The sequence below is a fragment of the Lagopus muta genome, chromosome 8, assembly GCF_023343835.1.
Source record: "Lagopus muta isolate bLagMut1 chromosome 8, bLagMut1 primary, whole genome shotgun sequence".
In the NCBI taxonomy this organism is placed as follows: Eukaryota; Metazoa; Chordata; class Aves; order Galliformes; family Phasianidae; genus Lagopus; species Lagopus muta.
In genome coordinates this window covers 25706383-25727484 of record NC_064440.1, presented here as the reverse complement: position 1 = coordinate 25727484, position 21102 = coordinate 25706383, and the positions used below count along the sequence as shown (strand labels likewise).

Sequence of the window (21102 nt, the reverse complement as noted above, 5' to 3'; positions counted from 1 at the left end):
AGTGGTGTCTGTAAGCATCTTTAGTTCCCAAGTATTTTACCATTTCTGTGAATCTTTAGTAATCATTAATCTTTTTCCCTTTTAGGATGAGGCCTAGTTCATAAGGGTGCTCTTTCCATATGTCCAGGTAAAAAAAAAAAAAAGAAGTGCAGAGATTTTAATAATAGGCCAACAATCATGATCATCTTTTTTTCTTAAATAACTTTTATTTCAGCAGCTGCATCAATATCCAAAGAGTCACAATACAAAATAAGACATTTACAAAGAAGAACTATACATAATAATTTATTACTTAAAATCTCCTATATTTCTTTGGTGGGCTACTATCATCTGGACAGGACTGCTCTGCTACAGGCAACAGCTTCCTTTTCTCTTTTTTCAAGGGGAAGAAGAAAGGATGTTTTAGTGCTTCTTCAAGTGTAATACGTTTAGCTGGGTCATACTCCAACATTTTTTGAATGAGGTCAAACAGGTTCTCGTGGTCAGCATCCCTGCATGTCATGAATTCCTACAACACCACAAACACTGTTTTATTCATATCCTAATTACAGTTCTGTCCCCCTGAGCCCTTTCCCTTCTGTCATTTTACCTTCAGTGGTTTGCAGCGCCTTGCAACATATCTGCCTGCAGAACTGTGCTCGTCCCAGTCCAGCTGGTCCCGATGGAAATATTTCCGTTTCCTTCAACAAACAGCACAACTTGTTATTTAAAACCCATCTGTCCCCTTAAAATGCCTTTACTAGCATGTTTCCTCCCACAGGGAAATGATCTGACAATATCCCACTAAAGCAAAGGTAGGTTGTTAAACAAAGTAAGAAGATGAATTCACTTTTTTCCTTCTTGGTAAACCAAACCTGAAAATACTGCATTTAAAAATGAGGGAATCAAGGTAGAGAAAAACAAGTGTAATTACCTGGTTTTCTGTATCATGTGATTAGGCAAAGGCCCCAGTATCCGTTCCATCATTGCCAGGTGCTCTTTGCTGTCATGAGTCTGAAGGAAAATGAACATTTCTCTCTTATCCTTAAAGTAAATTACCACGATGTACACACTAACCTGATTTCTGGATTGTACACTGCAAAACAGTAATGACTCTCACATGAAGAAAGAGCCTGTAGTCATCTTCTTCCAACAGTAACTTAAAATAGATTTCTTTTTCCCCTCCCAATCCTCCCTTGCCTTCTCTTTGGTCTTAAATTTCACCTTTAAGTACTGCTATCAAAACATTCACATACTTGAATAACATCTGCTGGCAGCAAGAGATGAAGCCACCTCTGTTATCCCTTCAGTGGGGCAAGGCAGAGAACGAGAGCACAGTGTTTTGCAACCCCATTTTGCCTGAGGGTTTTTACCAAGCTGCAGTAACACCACACGCACTGCGTCTCCAAGGCCCTGTTACGTACCGGAAATACCGTGAACCCAAGGTAGTATTCTATGAGAATACAGCCGATGCTCCAAACATCACATGGCTGTGCCCATCCCAGTGCTGTGAGAAAAAAGCCCAGAAACATCAGGGTTAGACCAGGCTACAAGCAATCCAACAGCTCAAGGAGAGCGCATGTATTTCTGTAGCACAGCTGAACGGTATAAAAAATCTTCCAGGTGAAAGAGATCTGTGTAACACACTTCAAAAAGCTCATTACTACTATGAAAACATGAAGTATTCTGCCCAGCCAGGCACAGTCCTGAACAAGACTTTTTTTCCAGTTTTCCAACTGTGATCACTGCTTAATTTATCAGCACTGAATGGAAAAGCATGCTATCTCTCTTGGACCAAAAAGAACACTGACCTAAAATAACTTCAGGAGCCCTGTAATGTCTTGTAGACACCAGAGTGCTGTGATGTTCGTCATCGTATGTTGCACTCCCGAAATCCACCACTTTGATGTCTGGATTTTTTAGTGTGCGCTCATCACGTTTCTGAAGTGAAACATACCGTGAGATGTAAACGATGACATAAACCCAGGAGGCTACAGGGAAGAAGGGAGGATGACAGTGACTTACCAGTCTGGGGTTATATTCTTCTACATAATCAGACTGGACGAATAAAATGTTTTCTGGTTTCAGATCCGTGTGTGTCAGTTTGTTCAAATGTAAAACTGCAAGGTAAGAAATAGATAAGTTAGCAGTCCCATGGAGAAAATTAAGCAAAAATGAAAATAACATACATACATATACTTACAGTTCACAGATTTGCAAATCTGATATGCCATTTGTCTAATTTGGTCCAACCTAAATGGCAAAAAGCCATTCTCTTTAATAAAGTCGTAAGTACTGAGTCCCAGTAACTCAAAAACAATGCAGACATGGCCGTGATGCTCAAACCATTCCAACATCTGGACACAGCGACTGCAGAAAGCAGGAAAATAAAAATTTCAACAGTAAGTAATACATAATGCTGAGAGGTGTACATCACACGACATGGAGAGCTTCAAGATCACGGGTGTTACAGAAAGTGACATCAGAGCAATCTTGAAGACAAAGTAAGGTACTTACTACGTATTGCTGGGGTCTGATGCATTTAAATGTTCCAAGACTTGTACTTCTGAACGTGCTGCGTCAGAGTACCTATCCACATTTTTTACTATTTTCACAGCTACATGTCTACCTCCCCTGAAATAAACAGGTTAAACAGTCATTAGAAGGAGTAGTTTCAATTGTTCCTTAATTATCACCATATACATTGTATAAAAACAAATGTAACCTATGAACCTTAGCAGATAAAGCATTTTCACAGAACAGCTTAGGCAAGAAGTAACTTTAAAAGTCCTTACAGACTGCCCAATGCGTTGCTCATTTATATCCTTTTATATTTAAGCACAAACGTGTGCTTAGTTCACCTCCAGGGGTGCAGCAAAAACTCTCCAACATCAAACAGCATATGATCCAAAGAACATGCAAGAAACCTTCCCCAAAACAAATCTGTTATGCCAAAATGTTAAGAAATATACAGAGCCAGTAAGGATAAAAATAAAATCTTTCTGAGAGCACTTAATGAACTGTGATTCTATCAGTCCAACAACTGACAGGCTTTTAGAAAAAAGACTTACGCTTTGTGATCAATGCATTCCACCACTTTTCCAAAAGCTCCTTCACCCAGAGTAGCAACAATCTCATCTATAAAGAAAACAACCGTCAGCTCCAGAAGTCGTTAAGTTACTCAGCCATTAAAAAAACCAAGCAAATAAAAATAAAACAAACAGAAAAGGCTAAATCTATCACTGAAGGTTATTCTAGACTGTGCTTCTTTAAAAATATCAATAACTAGGTTGAGAGATGTTATCGGACAACTCTCATCAATGCATATTTACAGGTATCTCATTCTAACACATTAATTTCATTTACTAATTTGGGATTAAAAAAAAAAGGGGGAAAAGGAAAAAGAAATACATTTAAGTTCTCCAGAAGAAAATTAACGATCCCCCCTCCCCCAAATAAAACAGAACAAAAAGAAAGAAAGAAAAGGCTGCCAAAGCCCCCTGGCATCTTATGCTAAAAGAAATTACTATATCTGAATGTTAATAAATTTTGAAAAATATTCTATACATCTTGCACTTAGTACGTCTCCACTCTGACAGATCAGGTGACCCTCCTCATCATCCTCTACACTCCTGGATCTTTTCCTTCGAAGACTCCTCTGGAACGGCACCGAGATGGTCAGGCCAATCAATAAACCCGAGTCAATTCAGGTCAGAATACGAAATTCATTCAGCGGGGAGATATTCAGGCATTCAGATACACGCCAGGCCACAAACGGTTGGCAGGAGCAATTTCAAATTCAGTCCCCGGAAATTCACAGGGCACATAGTTTATGTTACAGGAGAAAAACATGGCAAGGAACAAATTTTCAGATGAGATACTCAAAGTGGCAAGGCAATAAATACAACATTGTTTTTTCTTTTAAAAGATTGGTTCACTGAATTTTCATTTATGTTTTCAGTGCCCTTATTTCTTATAGCAAAAGGATTTAACAATTACGTTATATAGGACAGCCTCATGGCTAAGTGAAAATACCCCTCTTAAGTAATTGAGTTTAAAATTACTGCTTTGAATATTCATTAACAGCTTTTTTTTTTTTTTAAATCACAAAAATACCATATATATTTACTTCAGGCTGTCCCAGCTGAAGATATTAAACTATAAACCCTATCTTCAGCTTTTTCAAGTTAAATATACGATAACGATTAGAAAAACTGCCCTGCTAGTGGACAGTCACTGTACTTATCTAATTCTACAGATTTCATTCAGACCTAAAGCATTTTATTTAATCGGTACCAAAAAAATGTGTGAAAACCTAACATTATCTCCTTGCTATTTCAGTGATATGTACTCAAAAGCAAGTCTGAAAGTTCGCCTTTGGACTTTTGAGTAGGGCAGAAATAAATATCTGACGTCATAATGCATTTTTAAGGCACGAAAGTGATGCCTGCAGAAATATTCCATTTGATGGTTTCTACTCATTAACTGGCTCAAATTACAGCCAGTGAACAAAAGGCAAGCTATATTCCATAGTGTTACAAGCATAACTAAACAGCATATGTTCTCTAAAAGATCAAAAAACAAAACAAAACAAAACAAAAAACCAACACAAACTAACAAAAAGAATTATCAATCAATACGAACGAAAGGGCTAACCTACTAACATCATTCACAGACTTCCCCAAACCCTCCAATTACTGCTGCCCAGCTGGGAACTTATCTCCCTAAGACACAACCCCCTCAGTTATAACTGGACAAACCACCTGTGAGTGATGGTGGTGGTGGCAGGCGCTGTGCTGCGTCCTGTGCAACTGCTTGTAGCTGCCCTTCCCGCTGTGGCCCAAGGACCTGCTGCCATGTTGGCGGTGGGCGCTCTTGTGCTCGCGGTGCTGCTGCCCGCTGTCACAGCCCTGTGTGTGCTCAGTCCTGTACTCCTCCACATAGCGCCTCCGCTTGTGGTGCTCCCGGTCATTTACGGATTTGGTTTCTGAACATTTACTACAAGCAAAAGAACACGTAAACCCAATTAAATCAATTCCTGCATCCCCATAAAGAGTTGACCGATTTGGAAGGGTCCCTTAAAGATCACCTAGGCCAATGCCTCTGCAATGAATAGACTCCTACAGCTCCATCAGGCGCTCGGAGCCCTGTTCAGTCTAATCTCAACTGTCTCCAAGGCATCCACGACCTCTCTGGAGAACCTGTGACAGCATCTCACCACCCTTACTGTAAAAAGCTTTTTTCTTATACCCTGCCTAGATCTCTCTTCCTTTAGTTTAAAACCATTTCCCCTTTTTCTGTTCACCACAAACCCTGATAAAGCCTGTCCCTTTCCTTCTTAGAGCCCCTTTTTGGGTACCACAAGGCCAACTTCAGGTGTCTCCGGAGCCTCCTCCAGGCAGAACAGCCCCAGCTCTCAGCCTGCCCTGGTAGGATAGGAGTTCCCTATCTCGGGCCATTTTTGTAGTCCTAATCAAGCCATTTCTTTCTGCTTTAGGCAGCAGAACATCAATCTCAAACACGTCCACCACAAGCTGCCGCTGTGTTCTCCAACAGCCATACGAGTACAGTCACCCGCACGCACAGGCCCGCAGGTACCGGAGTGCCGCAGCCCTCACCTGTGAGGCCTCTTGGCCACCTCGTGCCTGTAGTGCCTGCCCTCCTGGGCACCGCTGGGCGATTTGCGCTTCCCATGGCGCTCACTGCCGCCGCGCCGCCGACCCCACCCGGGCTGGTCGCTGCGCTCGTAATTTCCCATCTGAAACCCACACAACATTTTGTCCTTCACACCGCACGCCTAGACGGGGCGTCCCCACGGAGCGCAGCGCAGAGCCCACACGTCCAGCGCACCCACCTTCCTCCTCTCCCCTCCCAAACGGTCGCAGCCCCAGCTCCCCACAGCCCAGCCCAGCCCCACGCCGAGCCCCGTGCCCCCACCGCGGCGGCCGAAGCCATTTTCTCTGCCGCGGGACGGACACGCAACATGGCGGACCGGGGAGGCCTAGAGGCTCTCGACCGGGGCCTCGCCGACGGGCAGGAGGCGGCCCCAGCCCCGCCGCCGGGCAGCGCGACTCGCTCCCGTACCTCAGCAGCCCGGGTTGCCGCCGCGCTCTCCGACTGCTGTCGCTACGCTCTCTTTAGCTGTCGCTAAGCTCTCCTGAGCCGTCGCTACCGCCGCAACTCAACCACTCTCAGCTCTCGGCCGCGACAAAATGGCGGAGCCTTATGGCGCGAGCCGTGCGTCACACAATGGGGCAGGGCGGAGGCGGAGCCATAAAGTGGGCGGAGCTCCCTCGGTGCCCCGCCCGCCCACCGCCGCCCCGCTGCGCGAACCCACTGTGCAAAGACAAATCAAAACGTCGTGTTCAGCCCACCGGCAGAGAGTTTTCTCTGTCTGGTACGCTGCTTTCATCTAGGGGGAAAAATTAGACAGGGTACTACCCTTTCTGCAAAAATGATAAAGTAAGGCACGTTAGTGTTGACACGGGAAGGTTTCAGAAAGCTGGCAGTCTGCAAAGGCCATTGCTTCAACATCGTACTGCTATGAAAAATGACAGAAAAGAGAGATTTGCAAAAATATATATATATATCTATATATATTTGAAAGTCTTATTTTACAAGAAGGCAACACTTGGAAGTCAAAATCCAGTCAATAAAAGTCAACGCACACCCTGGAAACACAGGCTTGAGGAACCCAAGGCTCCCCTATGACAATACATAAACAACATCACAGCTCCCAGAGCCCCGCGCTCAGCACACCAACGTACAGCCCAGCTCCGTAACCCCGTCTGATGGCACACCAAACACCCCATCCAGCAGTTGGTCTGACCAGCCTCTAAAGAATGTGTCACAACTTGGTGGCTACAGAGCAAAAGGGTTGGCATGAATGGTGATATCTTTGATGCGAACATCATTCAGAGGTCGATAGGTTTTCTCATTCACAGGCAGCTTCTCCAGCTCATCCAAGGTCTCCAAGCCATCAATCACTCTGGAAGAAAAGCAGAACCGCTCGGAATCTCCTATCAATCAACTTCCACAACAGAGGCATCTCAGAACACCTTACAGTTAGCTAAGTGTCGTAGTGCAAAGACTCCACAAGTAAACGATACAAATAAGGCAGCCAAACACTGCATATGGCACATAACCTGTGACTAACCATAGCAGCAGCCAGGTACTGGCCACACTGAACTTCTCTATGCATTATTGAAATCCATGGCTGGAAAATCAATTTCCAAACCCGTGATTATAATCACTAACTTCTCACTCAAAGACAAAATTAGTAAGAACCATCCATAATTGCATAAATCTAATGGCACAATGGTGTTCATTGCCACATTCATCACTGCACAGATAGGCTGGCAAAGTTCCTGTCAGAGTGTCTACTCATTTCTAACAAGATGGCAAAAAAACCCTAACTTTTGATCACACCTCTAAACAAACTCAACAATGAAAGAAACACCGGTGCCCAGGTGCCTATGAACAATGCAAGTGGAAGGGAACAGCATTTCCCCCCCCAAAAACCCACTTTTGCTCAGTAAGATTCACAGACTTAAAAACAAACAAAAGAAAAAATATTACCCTGATTTTGAGATCAAAAAAGCAGTATTTGAAAGACTCAAAACCTAAACGTGCTTTAAGGATGGTATATTACTAGCAGCTTCTATTAACATGAGAATATTTTAGACTAACAATGCATCTTAATCCCATCTCATGAATTGCCAGTTCCAACTATGCAGAAACATGATGACCATTCACGTTTCCAGTTCCACAGCAGACCCTTGCTTCTCAGCAAACCCTAATCAGTGTGCCTAGTTGTTTTGGAGTTTGTGTAGACCAGGCTACACCCATTTGGGCATGGTACAAGGCAGCAAGCAACAATGAGCTTAAAGAAAGAAAAAACCCACCACCAGCTCAGCTCTATTCTTAAGGTAATTTTTAATATGCCAATTTCCACTGATTTCCCTACCCTCATGACAAATGGAGCAGCATTTTGCAATGACTGATCCTGTTGACAGTGGAAAGCACACTTTCAAATATACACATCCTATATTTTAAAGAACTTCAGATCTGAAGCATCTAAATTTGCATTGCATGTACTTCTACATATACATGTCAATTAAACACTATGACAAGGAGGCATACAGGAGGGTCACTCACTTCCCAAAAACAGTGTACTTCATATCCAGGTGTGGTTGCTTGCCATAAGTGATGAAGAACTGCGACCCATTGGTATTTGGACCATTGTTTGCCATTGAAACCACCCCACGGACACTATGCTGAAAAACAGAAAAAAAACTCAAATAACCAATCTCCCATGAAAGCAGAACTGCAACAGGTACAATGTGTTCAGCGACATGACCACCAAATCACAGAATGGCTTGGAATGGAACTTAAAAGCTCACCCAGTACCACGCTGTGCCGTAGACTGGCTGCCACCCATCAGATCAGGCTGCTCATGGCCCATCTAACCTGGCCTTGAGCACCTCCAGGGATGGGGCATCCAAGTGATACTCTTCCTCAGCATCATCATTACTATTAAAAACTTATCTAGTTGGTTTCAACCAACAACATGGCAACATAATTATGGTATCACAACTCATTAGCTCCTCAAATCTACTTCCGCAATTAAAAGACACTTTTTCTGCCTCTGATGCATTAAAAATACTATGTTACAAATTGTTTCTACTTCTGTTTTCCCTGATGAGAACCCTCAAAACTAACACCAATTAATAAGATGCCTATTTCTGTTTTAATAAAACTTCCTTGATCATACCTCATTTTGCAATTACAAAATGAGTATTTAATCCATCACAACACTGAGCATACGCCAACCTGTAAAGAAAATTAATCTGAAAACAACGGCACATTGAGAGCACAAAAATACCTTTAGGTATTCACTGAATTCATCTTCAAACTTCTTGCCCCAGATGCTGGTTCCTCCTTTCCCAGTGCCTGACAAAGAAATATCACAATACATTACTGGATTTTGAGATTGGAAAATGCAGCAATAATATAACATTATAAAATTTTACAATAAAGACCCCAGATACATCCTAATGTGCTTGAGCCAGGAACCAGGTTCTTGTGTCTTAATACCAAGTAGAGCCATAATTCTGTGTAATTGCATTTCCAGAAGCAAAACAAAAAAACCTGATATATCCTCAAATTAAACTCAGTACAAACAGATGCATATTTGAATTAGACACTCTCCCAAACAGCTGATGCTGCCTAGCTCATTTTCCCAATTGCTTTAGAGGCATCGTAGCTCTCCAGGCAGAAAACAGAGAAACCATAGCAGCAACTTTTACTGTTCAACTGCTGGTGAATCAGCAGAGCCATCATAATCAATGGAAAGAGCAGGAAAACTAAAATTTACAGAATGCTCTACTACTGCAATAGATCATTTAGAACCAGATAATGGCTGCTTCTCTGTAAGCTCACATCATTAAAACCTCTATTAGCAATAGAAGATATTTTAAATTAACTTTATTTACATTTTGTTTTTATAATTATTACCGATGCTTACAATTTCTTTGTATTTCTTGATATTTTATTTATGTTTTACTTTGATATTTATGTATATTTTTCTACAGAGAGACTGCGACAAAAGAATTTACCTAATGGATCCCCTGTCTGAACCATGAAGCCCTTTATATTCCGGTGAAACACACAGCCGTTGTAGTAGTTACTAGCACAAAGAGCCAGGAAATTCTAAGGATATGAAACAAACCACATCAATAAAATAGAAGTAACATTCTCCCTTACTAAAATGGCAAGACCAGAAAAACACTTCTGCCTTTGCTTGGCTTAAGGTTTTTGCCACTGCTATAAACAGTACCAAACACAATAAAAAACATCTATAGGTTATATGAAAATCAGGCAACAGTGAAGTCATTTGCACATAACATCAACAGATAAGATGAGCTCAGAAACAGGTCTGATGGGGCTTCACAACTCATAGAGTAGCTTGGGTTGGAAGGGTTAAAGATCATCTTGTTCTAACTCCCCTGCAGTGCGCACAGGTGGACATCATGAGGTAAAACAAATCCAAGTGCAAGCTCTTGCACCTGGGTTGTGGCAACCCCTGCTTATCAGCACAAGGTGGGGGATGAAAGGACAGAGCCCAGCCCAGCCAAAATGGACTTGGGAGTACTGGGCAGGGACACTGGATAGATGACCTCTAAGGGTCCCTTTCAATGGAAAAGATTTTATCATTTTATGATCTATCACCAAAAGAGAAACAGCTGTAAAACCACAAGTCTTTTTTACAAGCTATATTTTTAAGACACTGCAGTTTGTCTTTAGAGCTCCTGTTTCCTTGGTTTCCCAAAGAATAAAGTTAAGATGGGTTGAAGAATCACTCTTTGGTGAAACCCACTGAGTAATGCAATAGAACGGACATACAGAATTATGGTTAAGTTGCTCCTTTGACACTGTCACAGACAAAAAGGATTTAAATAAGGTTGACTGCACAAAGCTGTCTCACCTGAACAAATAAGAGGACTGAGGCATGTCCATAACCATCACTTGCATTCACATTTTTATTTTGTAAAATGCGTTTTGTAATAAATAACTTCAAGCCTCATATTTTTGTTTAGTTAAAAAGTAGCCAATTTCAGTGCAAGCTTAATTTTACTGCAGAAAAGAAAACTTGGGGTCTCTAACAAACTTGGAGTGATTCTTAATTCTTTTTAAGAAGTCCCATCTGTTTGAGTGTGAGCAAACCAAGGCAAACGTGGGAATCCCAGGCCACGTCCCATGTTTCATCCTAAGGGCAAAGGACACTTTGAAATGCACGAGAAATTAGAGAGAAACAACTCTCAAGTAAATACCTCTTGGTGAGAAACAGGCAGCAGAGCTTTAGGCTCTATGACACAGCACACAAGAATACACTCTCCAACAGGTTCCATGCCAACTTAAAATGGAATATTCCACTATTTGAAAATGTTTGCTGGAACAGTCACTTCTTCCATTCTATAGTCTCCACCATTACTGCTTTACTTCAATACTACACAATCCCACTCCTGTTATTCAACTTACTTCACATGTTTTTGGCGTTCGCTCACAGAACAGTTCAATTTTAATGTCTCCTACATCCGTGTGCAGCGTGACAGCCTGAGAAAGAGTCACAAAACATAATTAAGCCAGCAATGAAGTGCTAGGAGCTGCAGATCAGATTTATTTCCTGCTCCTATCATGAACAGGAACAAGTTCCCATTACACACAACGGCTGTGTCAGTATTTGGCCACAGGCAAGCTACTGTCACAAACCTTCCACATTTCCACTGAAATTACCAGAATGCGTTGCTGTCAGTTACTTTTAGGCCAAACCAAGTTTGCCATAACAATGCAGAAGCTCCAATTTGTGCTGCTACACTTCAGAGACAAATTGTTCATCTGTGAATTAGACCTACACTGCCATTTCACTGCAAATTTGAAGAATCAAGGTAATACCAACTTTGGGAGGTGCATATACCCTACTGGTTTACAACCAGGGGAAGAAGTGATGGGCATTATTAGACTAGAGCATTGAGTGATCAGGCTAACTCTGAACGGCACTACACACAGCGTGCCCCCACAGACAAGTAACTCTACAAAACTTCACATTTCTCTTGAAAATTTATAAACAATCTTCACAAAATTTTAAACGCCACCTACCCAGCCACTAAGGCATGGGTCTCCAACCTTTTGGCATGCCTGGGCACATCGGCAAACAGAAATTGTCTTGAATTGCATATAAAATATATAATATTTTATATATATAATATATTAAAGTATATAAGTAAGAGAACCTTTTTATAAATACATTTTTATTATTAAAAAAATAGCAACAAAACCATAAAACCAGTGGGATATTTGACCCTGTTTTTCTCAAGCATAATTTAAGTTTAAATTTCAAATGTTGTTTTGGTTTGAAACAGCACAGGTAAGTTGATTTTCACCTTGAAGACATATATTTAACTCATTTAAATGAGTGGTCAAATCCACCAAAAATGCTAAACGTGTGAGCTATTTTTCATCTTCAAATCTGACACAAATTTTCCTTTTGATTCAGTAAAGGACTTATTTCAAATCATAAAGTCTTCTTAGCATTTTGCTCTGACTTAGCCACCTTCCTTCAGAAAAGTAAACGATGTCCCCATAAATCAGCATCAACGCTTTTAAGGAACTCCCAGAATTGAGAACGATTGGACTCTATGAAATTCACGGCTTTAATGACGACTGGCATGTCGTCACCATTTTTAAAGCTGTCACACGTGAATTTTCTTGATGTATGATGCAGTGATATTTCACCAAACTGAGTTGCCAGTGACCACTGCATCATCTTCTATTAACTTTATAAATCCCTCTCTTTGACCAACCATCACCAGGGCACCATCAATACCTATACCAGACATGCTAACATAGGTTAAAGAATATCACTTCAATGTGTTTTTTTTACTGCTTCATACAAATCAAAAGATTTAATTAGTGGCACCACATAACCCATTTATTCAGTAACATTATATTCGTCATCAATAGCTGTAATATAAATGCAAGCTGAGTTGTAGCTGTACCATCAGTATTTTCATCTATTGTCAAATAGAAAAAAAAAAAATTCTTTTGATAGATTATCCTGCTTCCTCCATTTGCCAGGCTAGTGAGACAAACTGATTTCAGAAAAATCAATTTTTTTTTTTGTCTGGACAAATTATATCTGTCATAAATTTGCATAACTACTTAATAAACTCATCAAAAAACAGCTCCGAGTTTTTTTTTCAACCCACGTAACTAGCTTTTATTATAGAGTCTGCTTAACCTGTAACTTTTTAAAAAGATTTTGTTGCACAGGAGAAGCATCTGTAATGGCCACGAAGATGCTGCAGACACAGTACACACACTTTAAGACACACACTCCTGTCTTTAACTGTAGCTTGCTGAACTCAGAAGCCTCTAAGCATACAGTGGAGTGTACACTCAGAGGGCCCCGTGCCTGCATCTCCAACAAAGCTTTGGTAGGAAAAGAAGCAAACTGGTATTAGCCAAACAAGGTTTGAAATCGGCTGTCTTAGAACTGAGAATCTGACTGTATTTCAGGCTGATACAACGGTAAGTTGACCCATTTTCTTTTCGACCTTATCTTTCAGAAGTCTGAAACGGAAACCTGCACTTATCACTGCAAATTCTACACAGCTCAGAGCACAACACATCATCTGAGAAGCAGCCATTCGCTTTCCAAGACGCGAACATTTCCGAAAGCACAGATGTAAGAAGTGCTATAGTTCTTACCATGCCTGCTCATCAAAAAGCTGAGGTTGATGCATATACAGCAACCGCCTGCAAACGAAACACACAATGCTCGGCTCACCCTTCCCCCAGCCGCCAGTTCTTTTCGATTCCGAAGCGCCCGTGCGACTCCGCGCTTTTTCACTACGGCGTCACGGGCAGCGACCGCAAGCAACCGCGGGTTGAGCCGCGCTCCGCCGGTACCACGCGGGCGCTCCCCAGCCTAGCACGGGCTCCGCATGCTCGGCGCCGCACAAAGGCCGCCCCTGGGCCCGGCGGAAGCGGCGGAGCCGTGAGGAGCTCCGCCCCGCCGAACCGCCCGCCTCGGCCAGAGCCGAGCGCTGCTCCTGGCGGCCCCGGGCCTTCCGCCCGCCACGCTCCACTCAGCGCGGAGTTCCGGGCGGAACGCTTGCCGGCCCGACTCCCGCCCTCTTCCCCTCCCCGCAGGTTCCGCATGCTGCTGCTCTGCCGGCCCTTCCGTCTCATCCGCGCTGCGGGCCGCCCGCCCTCCCGCTCCATCATGAACCTCAGCGAGCTCGTTCCCGCTCTGAATGACTTCGCTTCCCTCTCCCTGGCTGAGAGCTGGGACAACGTGGGGCTGCTGGTGGAACCCAGCCCTCCCCACGCCGTGCGCACCATGCTTCTCACCAACGACCTCACCGAGCAGGTGATGGAGGAGGCCGTGCAGAAGAACGCAGACCTCATTCTCTCCTATCACCCTCCTATCTTCGCACCGCTCAAGCGGGTTACGTGGAGGACCTGGAAGGAGCGGCTGGTGGTCCGTGCTCTGGAGCACAGGATCGGGATCTACTCACCACACACAGCGTACGATGCCGTACCGCACGGAGTCAACAACTGGCTGTCCAAAGGACTCGGTGAGGCTGGTCAAAAAAAAACGACACCGGGTGCAGTTACTCAGCGGTATTTGGCACATCCATCAAATTATCCCAGGCGGGAGCCTTGCCTTCCTGCTTTCCTTTCCTCGGTGTGCTACAAACCAGCTATGAACACCAGAGGACATTTCCAGGTGCCTGGATGCTATTGGACACAGAACAGGTGCAGTGCGTTTACTGTCTATCCTGGTTAAAGAGGTTAGGCTGCTGAGTTTAAATCACTGCCTGTAATTCATAAACTTATAGATAATCTCATTGTTCCTACATGACTTAAAGTATCTGAAATTCTTTTAGACTTTTATCTTCTGCTGTGACTTATAAACAAGAGCAGGTGTGCTTTTTCCAGCCTGCTTTACCAACCAGAAATGATTTTTTGGTACAATTGTTAGGATAAAACTCGAATGGTATGAAGAGTAACAAATTATACGTATCATTCAAGTTATTTGCACTTAACAGGACAAGAGTCCTGAGTTCTAGTCAGGGAAAATGGATTCAAGTGCAAAATCTGTCCAAAACTGCACCTCTTTTGGTGCATAAATCAGTATCAGCCACAGCATTCAGCTTTCTAAAACCAGTCCTTGCTCTGTTTTCTCAGGTGCCTGTACTTCTGTTCCACTGCACCCATCAACTGCTCCAAGCCATCCGACTGAGGGCACTCACCGGGTGGAGTTCTGTGCAGACACTGTGGAGCATCTAGAGACAGTGCTGTCCAAAATCAAAGACATCCCAGAGATCTTCTGTCTCACCACTCTCCCTGTCAGGTATCTGCTTCACTCTCTAATGTTGTGTTCTTTCTGTTGCTAGAAAATATTAAGTTGCTGGAATTGTGTTTTAATGTTTGTAAGCACTTCAGTCTTCTGTGCAGTGCTGCCATTTTTCTTCAGCAACAGATCCATAAATTCAAAGGATAATTATCTCCTTCTGATCAATCCATGTTATACTAAATAGTAACTATCAACTTCATGTAGCATCACAGGGATTAAAGTGGCGAAGAATGTTAACAGTAAATACAAAATAAGAAGAGTTGAGTTAAATTCCCAAGTATGTTTCCTCCAGGAGAGCAGACTAAGCTAGAGTGTTACATCTTTTTTTCCCCTTTTTCTCTGCAGCAGGCTTCTGCAACAGAACACCTTTATTTTCTATGAATATGATTCTGAAATTTCATCTATCTCTTAGCAAGTACCAAACACATCTTTCCTCAGGGTTGATGGGGAGGAGCAAACACGAGTCAGTCTGAACTGCTCTCAGAAGGCACTGCTGGAAGTGGTGGCATTATTGTCCCAGAACAGCCTTCTTTATCGCAAGACTGAGATTCTCTTATTACAGAAGGTAATAAAATTGTATATTGCTTCCAGTGAATATAGTTTGTGTGAGCTGAATGCCCTAAAATTTCCAGCAACTGCTGGCATTACAGGTTTCCTATGCTGCCTATCAGTTCTCTGAAATATGGCCCGTGGGCATTTAAAGCCATGTCCATTTTCCAAAACAATGGAAATAACTACATGGCCTGAACCAATTCTAAAATTGGTTCCAACAGCCAGTGTAGTTAGTATGTTACATTCAGTAACATACATATTTTTTCCAAAACGTTGAGAATTGTTTCTCCTTAATGCCCAATATATTTATTTTTGTACACTATGGAAAGTAATGTCAACTTCTGGAGTCAGCTTTCTCACAGTAATTTGAATTTTTCTCTTCAGCCTCTTCTTCCGCATACTGGAATGGGACGTCTCTGCACACTGAGTGAGCCAGCCTCCTTGTCAGACATAATTGAGCGCATCAAAAGCCACCTAAAATTACCCCACGTCCGCCTCGCCGTGGGAGCAGGCAAGACACTTGGTAATCAAACCTGCCAGTAACACTGCCCATCTGAACGGGAAAAAAAACACACACTGCTTGTATTCCAGGAATTCAAGCAGTGTGTGTGTGTGTGTGTGTGTGTGTGTGTGTGTGTGTGTGTGTGTGTAGGTGTGTGAGATACTGCTGCCTTGGACAGGTTTACTTGCAAACAGTATGAAGGGCTGTCAAAGACAAGAGGCAGCCTTTCAGAATGTTGGTGATAAAATGATGCAGAAATAACATTGTCTGGAACGTCATTTTTGACTGGAAAATGTTTTATGGTGGTCATCATTGTGAAGCAGGCACAGCATGAGCTGAATATGAAATACCACTTTTCATAATTCACACAATGACTGAAGATATTTTCCCCCATTATATTAGACTTAAGTGTGTACTGCCTCATAATATGACCCCTTCTGCAACTGACTGTTAAATTTACCAGCACCTTAAAACTGTAAAGATGCTTTGTGAACTGTAAAGATCTTTCTGAACAAACAACCATCAATGTTTTTATGAGAGAAAAATAGCAACAGAGAAGGTAAGCCATCTGTGTCAAACTGTGGGTCACTACTACAACTTGGAGCAAGTATCCTTTCAGCCTAGTTATGAATCTTAATTTCCAAGAAATACAGCTGTTATAATTCTTGAGAGCAAATTTGTTGAGAAATCTTTGCATCTTATGGGACAGAAACCTTGTTGCAAGCCTCTTAGCACTATCAATTGCACTTGAATCTATTTTGAAGCTCCTTGTTACGATATGGGATTGCAGCATATGGTTCTGCCTAAACCTACAGTAATTATTTGGCAACATACTGTAAAATCTTAATTGAATTTGAAAATTATGTGCCTTCCTCCCTACCCCTTTGTCAGGAACATAACATATATATGGAAAATTAAATTTTGTCAGTATGCAATAGCTTAGAATCAGCAGTCATAGCAAAAACATATTTTTAATGGAATGGAGGAGCACTCAGCTTTGCACTGAAATCAGCCTTCTGAAAGCAGTTAGGAGACAGTACATCTCAGAATGAAAATGCTGCCTTAGTGGCATTGTTAGTTTGGAAAACAAATACAGTGGAGCTTCAGAGTCCTGGAAGGAGCAGCAGCCAATTAGCTGCTCCTTCCAGTTCAATTACCTAAGTAACAACACCTCACTAAAAAGAACTAATCTGCAGTAGCCAACAACCAGCCATGGTGTTGGAGTTCTCTGCCAACTCTTCCACCCCTTGTAGAAAAATTCCTACCCATCTTTTTGGTACACAGAAGATTTTGCTTATTATTACAGATGCTCTGGGCCTTCGACTCTTACAAACTGACATTTGTGCCTTTTCCTCCAATAAATTTACACTGACCCTAAAATTAACGTATTGATATTGTTTTACAATAACTAAACTGACATGAGGGCTAAACAGAGGAAAAGTAGTTAATTATGGCACCTTGTATCCTGCAGATTCTCCAGTGAAGAAAGCTGCTCTGTGTGCTGGTTCTGGGAGCAGTGTCCTGAAGGGAATGGAAGCTGACCTCTATCTCACAGGTAAGAGACTTGTTTTGTTATCTTTATAAAAATAGGCACTAGGAAAAGAGAAAAGAGAGGGTTGTCTGGCTGCTGAAAGATTTGGCAAGAAGAATTACTTGTTAGAACTGAGAAACAATCAATTACTGGAATAACAAAAATAACATTAGGGTAGAAGTAACATGGGTCAGATGGCTGTATCACATAGTGATGGTTATTTGAAGTAAACAGTACTATACATTCTTTTTTGTTTTTTTCCCCCCCAACACAAAATCAGTGTTTGATGGCAGAATCTCTTGCAAATTTCAGTGTTTCTTCTTTGGCAAGATACAAGTTGTTCCCCAGTTCCCTACAGAATTCTCAAATAGAAAGTGGGAAACAATGTTGTCTACAGACTCTTTCCAAGGAAGATGTGTAACAACAGCCACTGTATCTGCCCAAAAGGACACAGTCCATTATCCTCTTTCTGACAGGGCAGAGGATACTTTCCACAGCCTGCTCCACAACGTGAAGAATGCCTGGCATTGTGTGCTTAATTCAGTCAAGTTCTTTGGCAAGGCACATCTGGTCTCCCCTCTAATATATAGCACTACAGAGCTGACCCTCAGACAGTTCTTTGCACAGCTTCCTCAGTTGCTGACCTTCATCGTAGCAACCCAGCTGAGCAGATGCATGACACTTCCAAAACCACTCTCTGCACACCATTTCCTGCCCTAGGTAGCAAAATACACCACTGTTCAAAGACAGCACAGAACTTCTGTGGTTTTGTCTCAGAAGCACATTGGGGATATCAGCTGAATGTCCTTCAAGGGACACCATAGTAGGAGCATGCTGTATTCTGACACTGAGCAGACGGCATTGCTTTTTCCCTTATGGACTTCTTCCCAGCTTCTAGCTGAGATTCTGAACACGTTACACAAATACATTATTCACCTCAACTGCAAGAAATTTACATGATGTTTCTTTCTCCATGTGGCAGGAGAGATGTCCCACCATGACGTTCTGGATGCAGTTGCCAATGGTATAAGTGTTATTCTGTGTGAACACAGTAACACTGAGCGAGGCTTCTTGTCAGAGCTGCGTGACATGCTAACGATCCACCTACAGAACAAAATCAACATCATTCTGTCTGAGAAGGACAGAGATCCCCTGCAGGTGGTTTAAGAGGGAGGAGGGGAAAAAAAAATAAAATGAAGTGAGAGAGCAGAGTCAAGAGTTCAATAGTATCCCCACACAGAGCTATCCAAATGCAAGCTGAATGAAGATGCTCTGAATTGGTCAGTATAGCATTGTATTCTGTGTTCACCCGATGGTTGGACTATAAATTGTCATCTATCAGATACATAATAAATGCTTGTTTCAGGCTACTGAAAGATGATTTACTCAATAAATGGGCTCTCACTTGAATAAATTTACTGTTACAATATACTATTATTACATATATTTAATAACCACACCACTCAAGGCTTAGAGGGGCAAAATATAAAAATCTGACTTAGCTCCACTTTCAAGCATACACAGCAGTTCTCCCTTACTGTGGTTGTGTCAACACAAGTCTCTCAAATTTTAGCCAATAAAGCTCTCGATAATAGTTAAAGCAGTATTGACCATGGTTTGCATTAACAGTTTTAATAAGACACAGCTCATAAGTATATGCAGAGCACAATTCAGGCATTTGGTGCTAGTATTCAATTGCAAAACCTACCATTAATACAAAAGTAAGGGTGGTGGTTGCTTTGGGTTTTTTTTAATTTGTTTTTCAGTGGAGGGTCCCTCTATTGAAAAACTTTGGAAGTATTTTTTTAAAATATGCTATAACACCTCCCGTTCTCAGGCGGATTAATTAAATATGTTTTTGCTTTCTTTTAAAAACAATTCCTATAGTTGTGGCTCTCAATTACAGGATTACTACAACTGAACAAGTAGATTTCCGTTATCAGTAATGATTGGAAGGGTTTGATGTTTCATTTGCTTCCTTTTTCATTTTTTTTTTTTTTAAGAAAAAAAATCTCCCTGTTGAGTATCTTAATATCCCTGCATTACATACACACTAGAATATTTAAACAGGCTGAAAATACTTCCATAGCAAATTAATGAACATCTGAGTGGCATCTTTTTAAATTTAGTTAATAAAACTGGCTTATTTAGCTAGGTCTTTTCTGTGTTGCATACAGCAACTCAGTGCATTTGAGTCCTGTGTGAACCTGCAACTTAGACTGAAAACTGCATGAAGATTTAACTGCAGTAGTTAAAATCATCAGGATTCTAGGAAATATTTTTCTGTAACTTCGACTCTCAGCAGAGGGTCTAAGAGAAGACCATGCCTTTCCTCAGTGGAGCACTGCTGGAAGTACCCTAATAAAATGTTCAAGATGCTGTGCTACCTAGGCTTTCCTAGTGGTCTTACACACAGACACTGCCTTGGAGGCAAATCTCTCCAGAACTTTGATGTGAGGCTGTGACCAAACGCTTGCCACCACAAGCTGTAATTCAATACAACTTAATCACACTGTCCAAGCATTTTAACCCCCCTCTTTCATACCTTCCTTTGCTCTCTCCTTCAATAAAACAACTTCAAACCATGACACCACCAGCCTGCTTCACTTCAAGAACGTGTTCAACCTTGCAGGCGTACTTAGCAAAGTGATGTGATTTACAGGGAGATCTCAACCCACACGGTACAAGGGAACTAGTCATACTTCTTCAAACTGACTGGCATCAATTAATTAAATAAAACCTCGGTAGAAGGCAGCATTGCTGCAGCCTGAAACAAGTGCTTACATTTCAGTTTTTTCTACTAGAATAAAAATTGAATTCTCAGGCATAATAGAGGTGATGCTTTAAGAGTAATTTTATGTCTACCTCCATTAAAATACAAATGAAAAAAGATGGCTAAATTCACTATTATCTGAAACTGCTAAGGTGACATAAAGACAATCATTCTTATCAACGCCACAAAGACAGCTAAAGATCAAAGTGAGAGAAGATTTCTTCCTTTCCAAATAAAAGGGGGCTGCACAGCTGTCAGAGCATTTGTTTTTGAACTCTGCAGCTAACGTAGCACTGGACAGTTTTAGTGGTTCCAATGGTAGCCTAAGCAGCAATAGGAAGGATCTAACGTGTTTTGCAGACTTTTAGAATTGCAGCCTGTAAAACACAGATGCACATGCCTCCAAAGTAGAAAGTCAGCTGAAAATCATAGAATCAATAAGTGATAGAATCTGTCAAGTTGGAAGGGACCCTTAGAGATCATCTAGGCCAACTCCCCTGTAACGAACAGAAACACCCACAGTTAGATCAGGCTGCATGGCACCCGGTCCCGCCTGATGTTGAACTTCTCTAAGAACGAGGCATCCACCATCTCCAGGCAACCTGTTACAGTGCCTCACCACCCTTATTGTAAAAAAGCTTTTTCCCTATATCCACTTTAAATCTCCCCTCTTTTACATTGAAACCATTTGCCTTGTCCTGTCAGCACAGACCCTGCTAGTCTGTTCCCTTTCTTCTTATAGCCCCTCTTTAATTACTGAAAGGCTGCTCTCAGTTCTCCCCAGAGCCTTCTCCAGGCAGAAAAGCTGCAGCTCTCTTAGCCTGTCCCCATAAGGAGTTCCA

At 42.0% G+C, this 21102-nt stretch overlaps 2 protein-coding genes across 6 annotated transcripts; one reads left to right on the top strand and one right to left on the bottom strand.

The window, feature by feature from the left end:
• Nucleotides 1-181: 181 nt before the first annotated feature.
• On the bottom strand, nt 182-14126 carry LOC125696893 (peptidyl-prolyl cis-trans isomerase-like 3). 5 transcript variants are annotated; one of them, XM_048953195.1, is made up of 17 exons: nt 14061-14126; nt 13249-13296; nt 11020-11094; nt 9597-9690; nt 8864-8931; nt 8137-8255; nt 4743-4977; nt 3547-3637; nt 3051-3117; nt 2497-2613; nt 2183-2349; nt 2005-2099; nt 1791-1920; nt 1404-1486; nt 914-993; nt 590-680; nt 182-508 (listed from the first exon to the last, which is right to left on the bottom strand). In XM_048953195.1, exons 2-17 carry the CDS (start codon nt 13249-13251, stop codon nt 293-295), a joined length of 1731 nt encoding a protein of 576 aa, XP_048809152.1. In that variant the 5' UTR covers nt 13252-13296; nt 14061-14126; the 3' UTR covers nt 182-292. The 5 variants fall into 5 exon arrangements, with proteins under 5 accessions (XP_048809152.1, XP_048809154.1, XP_048809153.1 ...); XM_048953197.1 differs by lacking the exons at nt 9597-9690; nt 14061-14126 and having other exon boundaries at nt 13249-13286; XM_048953196.1 differs by lacking the exons at nt 8137-8255; nt 8864-8931; nt 9597-9690; ... (1 more) ...; nt 13249-13296; nt 14061-14126 and adding exons at nt 5598-5737; nt 6064-6839.
• NIF3L1 (NGG1 interacting factor 3 like 1) lies at nt 13250-21098 on the top strand. The gene is made up of 6 exons (XM_048953218.1): nt 13250-14120; nt 14734-14899; nt 15341-15467; nt 15839-15977; nt 17428-17511; nt 18470-21098. Exons 1-6 carry the CDS (start codon nt 13250-13252, stop codon nt 18652-18654), a joined length of 1572 nt encoding a protein of 523 aa, XP_048809175.1. The 3' UTR covers nt 18655-21098.
• Nucleotides 21099-21102: the final 4 nt, after the last annotated feature.

What these genes read in the sequence shown, in the direction of transcription:
- NIF3L1 (XM_048953218.1), top strand. Translation starts at nt 13,250, where the DNA reads ATGCCTGCTCATCAAAAAGCTGAGGTTGATGCATATACAGCAACCGCC. An exon ending in CTCACCACTCTCCCTGTCAG is followed by an intron (nt 14,900 to 15,340) that starts GTATCTGCTTCA and finishes ATCTTTCCTCAG; the next exon opens with GGTTGATGGGGAGGAGCAAA. An exon ending in AGCTGACCTCTATCTCACAG is followed by an intron (nt 17,512 to 18,469) that starts GTAAGAGACTTG and finishes TCCATGTGGCAG; the next exon opens with GAGAGATGTCCCACCATGAC.
- LOC125696893 (XM_048953195.1), bottom strand. An exon ending in AATTCAGTGAATACCTAAAG is followed by an intron (nt 8,256 to 8,863) that starts GTATTTTTGTGC and finishes TCTGTTTTTCAG; the next exon opens with CATAGTGTCCGTGGGGTGGT. An exon ending in CACATGATACAGAAAACCAG is followed by an intron (nt 681 to 913) that starts GTAATTACACTT and finishes TGTTTGTTGAAG; the next exon opens with GAAACGGAAATATTTCCATC.